Source organism: Chiloscyllium plagiosum, chromosome 6 (assembly GCF_004010195.1).
Source record: "Chiloscyllium plagiosum isolate BGI_BamShark_2017 chromosome 6, ASM401019v2, whole genome shotgun sequence".
NCBI classification, from domain to species: Eukaryota; Metazoa; Chordata; class Chondrichthyes; order Orectolobiformes; family Hemiscylliidae; genus Chiloscyllium; species Chiloscyllium plagiosum.
The window spans coordinates 96871475-96876023 of NC_057715.1; the positions used below are offsets into that span (position 1 = coordinate 96871475).

General features: G+C 39.2%; 1 protein-coding gene across 1 annotated transcript in view; it reads left to right on the forward strand.

Moving 5' to 3' along the window:
- The window catches only part of plekhb1 (pleckstrin homology domain containing B1), a 106240-nt gene that overhangs the window by 17897 nt on the left and 83794 nt on the right, over positions 1 to 4549 (forward strand). The window contains exons 4-5 of the mRNA XM_043692715.1: positions 2177 to 2184; positions 3588 to 3690. Coding sequence (XP_043548650.1) covers positions 2177 to 2184; positions 3588 to 3690 — 111 coding nt within the window. The remainder of the gene's footprint in view (positions 1 to 2176; positions 2185 to 3587; positions 3691 to 4549) is intronic.

A 4549-nucleotide genomic window follows, 5' to 3' on the forward strand; every position in this document is an offset into this window, starting at 1 on the left:
TAGTATTACACAAGCACCAGCCTCATTATATCATCATGTCACATCTCATATTCAGTTAGAGTACAGTTCACCTCTTCACTTTACAGCGTACCAACATGTTACATTGTAATGCTCCTAACAGGTGACTTTGCACACTGGGACAGGCACCCATCTCATAATAAATACTTGAAGGGTCAAGAACAATGGGGCACACTTTGAAAGTGAAAGGCAGGAGGTTTAGGGGAGCTTTGAGGGCATTTTATTTTACCTAGAGGATGATGGGGGTCTGGAATGTGTTGCCTGGGAGTTTAGGTGAGGTGGGTAGTCTCACAACATTTAAAACATACTTGATTGAACACTTCAAGTGTCATAACATTCAAGACAATGGCCCTAGTGCTGGTAAATTAAACTAGTATAGGTAATAGTGTGTTTAGTGGTCCAAACTCAATAGGCCTAAGGGCCTCTTCTGTACTGTATGATTCTATGAATAGGGTACCACCATAGGCCTCTTAGCTTGGTCTCTTAGCACTTTCACTTTTTACTTATTAAATACTCACAGTATCTCAGCCTTTTAAAGGGAAAAAAGGACGTAAGGATAAGTATTCATACAATTTAAAATGCATATTGAAAACTCTTTATCAAGATATCTGTATCACTGGCAGGGCCAATTTTTTTAAAAAAAGTCATTCATGGATCTAGACCAGCATTTATGCCAAGAGGGCAATTAAGAGTCAATCACATTCTATGGGCCTGAAGCTGCATGTAGGACCAACTGCATAAAGCAGAAAAAAGTGAGCACTGCAGATGTTGGAGGTCAGAAAAGTACAGCAGGGCAGGCAGCAGTTTTCTTTCTGAAAGGACATTAATGAACCAGATGGGTTTTATGACAATTAACAGTGGGTATTTGATTGCCATTCAACTGGTTTTTCATTCCAGATTTCTACTAAATTAAAATGTCAAACTTTGAAGTTGTCCCCTGTAAATAAAGATCAAGAGAATTAATATATATCAGGAAAAACAAAAATCCCAACATCAACCCCTGGGGAACTCAAGAAGAAATAGCCCAAACAAAATCTTTTGACCATTACTCTCTATTTCCTAAATAAAAAACGAAAGAACTGCTGATGCTGTAAATCAGAAACAAAAACAAAAATTACTGAAAATTACTGTGAAATCTTTGGAATATTGTGCACAGTTATGGGCCCCATTTCTCAGGAAGGATGTACTGGCCCCAGAACTTGTTCACGAGAATGGTCCCAGGAATGAAAAGCCTAACATATGAAGAACACTTTGAGGACTCTGGGTCTAAACCCAATGAAGTTTAGCAAGATGAGGGGGGATCTAATTGAAACATACAGAATACTGAATGGCCTGGACACAGTAGATGTTGCGAAGAAGTTTCCACTGCTAGGAGAGACTAGGGCTCAAGGGCATAGCCTTCGAGTAAAGGAAAGAAATTTTAGAGCGGAGACAAAGAGCAACTTCTTCAGCCAGAGAGTGGTGAATCTACAGAATTTATTGCCACATAAGGCTGTGGAGGCCAGGTCATTGAGTATATTTAAGACAGATGATAGGTTCTTGAGTATCAAGCGGACCAAGGGTTACGGGAAGAAAGCGGGTGAATGGGGTTGAGAAACATATCAGCCATGATTGAAATGGTGGAGCGGACTCAATGGGCTGAATGGCCTAACTTCTGCTCCTATGTTTGATGGTCTAATGGTCTAAGGGAAATCAGAGTTAATGGTTATGAGGATTGTTCACCAAAACCAAAAAGTTAACTCTGATTTCTCTTCACAGATGCTGAGCTTTTCCAGCAATTTCTGTTTTTGTCACTCTCTATTTCCTATAAATTGGACAATGTTGTATTTATATTGCAATTGTCCCTTTACGTCATGACCTATAAGTTTCCTTAGTCTGTCATGTGGCACCGTATCAAACATTCTCTGTAAATCCATGTATAACACATCAACTGCATTACACACTTGATCTTTTCTGTTACTTCAAAACACTGCAGCAATTTAATTAAATACAAATCCCCCTTTAGACATCCATGCTGAATCTTAATCAACCCACATTTTTTTCCATGAGATTACTAATTCTAGTTTGAGTAATTGTTTCTAGAAGTTTCCCCATCACTGAAGTTAGACTGACTGGTCTGTAATTGCTGGGATTGTCCTTGCAATCGTTTTTGATCAAGGCCACAAGGTTTGTAATTTTCCAGTCTTCAAGCATCTCCCCTGAGTCCAGTGAAGACTAAAAGATTATGGATAGCGTACCTTCAATTTCTACCCTCATTTCCTTCAAAATCATTGGATACATTCCATCCAGTCCCAGCACCTTCTGAACAGTGAGTGGCAACAATCATCCAAGAGATCTTCATTACTAACTCTGAATGATTCTGGTGATACAGTTTCCTCCTGTATAGAAGACAATGAGTTGGGAGAAGGGGATCATTTTCAGGGTGGTAACCTGCAAGTAGTGTGTTATGGACGAGGCCAGACCACTCTAAACGTTCTTAAGTAGGCAGCCCTCGACTTAACTTTGCAGTTTGTTTCAGTCTGTGTACAATGAAAATTACCTAGACTAAGATAGCTAGGTTGACTACTAGATTTTAAAAGAGATAAAAAAATTTATTAACACAATTACACAAAGAACAGAATAAAGAACTCCTACAGAACTCAACCTATCCAGCTAGACTTAATTATGCTGTTCTAAATGCACACAACAATCCAAATAAGCAAACTCTCTTTAAAAACCAATACAAATGGAACACCTGCTTACAGATTGAAATTGAAGGGCAGAAAAGAGAGAGAGTTTCCTCACAGCTCCCTGTTGACCTGCCCAGTTCAAGACTGAAATAAAAACTGCTCAGCTCAGCTCAGCAGACCACTCCCCTCTCTTTATACAGGTCACTTCTAAAGCATGACCACTTTGGCCTGAAGTCTCATCTGTTTACATATAAACAAAAGGCCTCTCAAAATCCTTTTCACCTCTGCACCAAACTAGACTGATCGGAGTTCAGCCCAGTTTATTGCCCCTCTGAAAAACATCAAGGACAGAGTCTCCTTGAGCCAAGGAACAGTTTTTAGGAAAAAGGGGGCTAGCTTTGTGACAAGTGGAATACAAGAAGGATCGATGCAGGGGCCACAATTATTTACAGCATATATAAAACTTTGGATGTGGTAAATGAATGTACTATAGCCAAGTTTCAAGATAACACAAAGTCTGCAGAAGGATCTAGACAAGTTAATTGAGCGGGCGAAAACTTGGCAGATTGAACACGATATGGGAAAGTGTGAGGTTATGCACTTTGGCAGGAAGAATAGAGGAGCTGAATATGAATTAAATTGAGAAAGACAATGGAAAGCTACAGAACAGAGGGATTTTGGAATCTTCATGCATAAAGCAAAAAGCTAGCATGCAAGTTCAGTAGGCAATAGGAAAGGCAAATGGAATATTGGCCTTTATTTCAAAGGAAATTTTATTTCAAGGCAACACCGGCATCTCTGCATCATTTTACAAACTGATATCCTAATAGCAAAGGAATAACAATTCTGTTTCTGCCCTGATTATGTTTTCTTTTTACCATTATTATACTTCTTTCACAGAGGGCTTGCCACCAGAACAGAGCAGTAGGGAATGTATGCTGATGATTTACCTAAGAGATGGTTCAAAACTGGCACTTAGTGCAGACAGTGCTGATGATGCATTGTAAGTATATCACTCCCGATCTCATTCTCCATACAGAAGATTTATGTATCAAACTTAATAAAATAATGTGTCCAATGAGTGTTATTGTGAACATGTTGTAAATCTATTAAGTCAGCCGCTGAGGGAAGCATGAATCACTTAGCATTGATTCACTCAAATATGGATTAGATTAATTTTAGAAAATTATATTTTGCAATACAGTATTTGAGACGAGATATGATAAGTTCAGTGTATTTGGCAGGAGCAGGTGACTATGTATTTCTACTTCTCAAAACTTTTTACCACTGGAGGTTTTCTTGTCTCACATCTTGTTCTGCTGATCATTAATTTATAAAGTTTGATTGCTTGAGTTAATCAACAACTCTCGTTATTGTTCTGTCACGTTCTGTCATGTTCTGTCATGTAGCTACAACAAGGGCAGAAAGCAAACAAATTGGTTTCCTTCCTATTTTCCAGATAGCTTCCTTGAATTTTTTGTGTATCACCAAACCACAGTTTATGCCATGATAGTACTACAGGGCAGGACAAGGAGATTGGCCTCAAAGCGATCTCAGGCAGAACAGGGATCAAACCCCATGCTGTTGGCATTTTAGTGAACCACGTAAAGTTCCTAGTCAACTAAACTACCTTGCACCCCTCTTTTGGTCTCACAGTTTCAATATTAATTGTCAGTAGACAATATTACATTAGATTAGATTAGATTACATTACAGTGTGGAAACAGGCCCTTCGGCCCAACAAGTCCACACCGACCCACCGAAGCGCAACCCACCCATACCCCTACATTTACCCCTTACCTAACACTAGGTTAGTGTTAAATTTAGCATGGCCAATTCACCTGACCTGCACATCTTTGGACT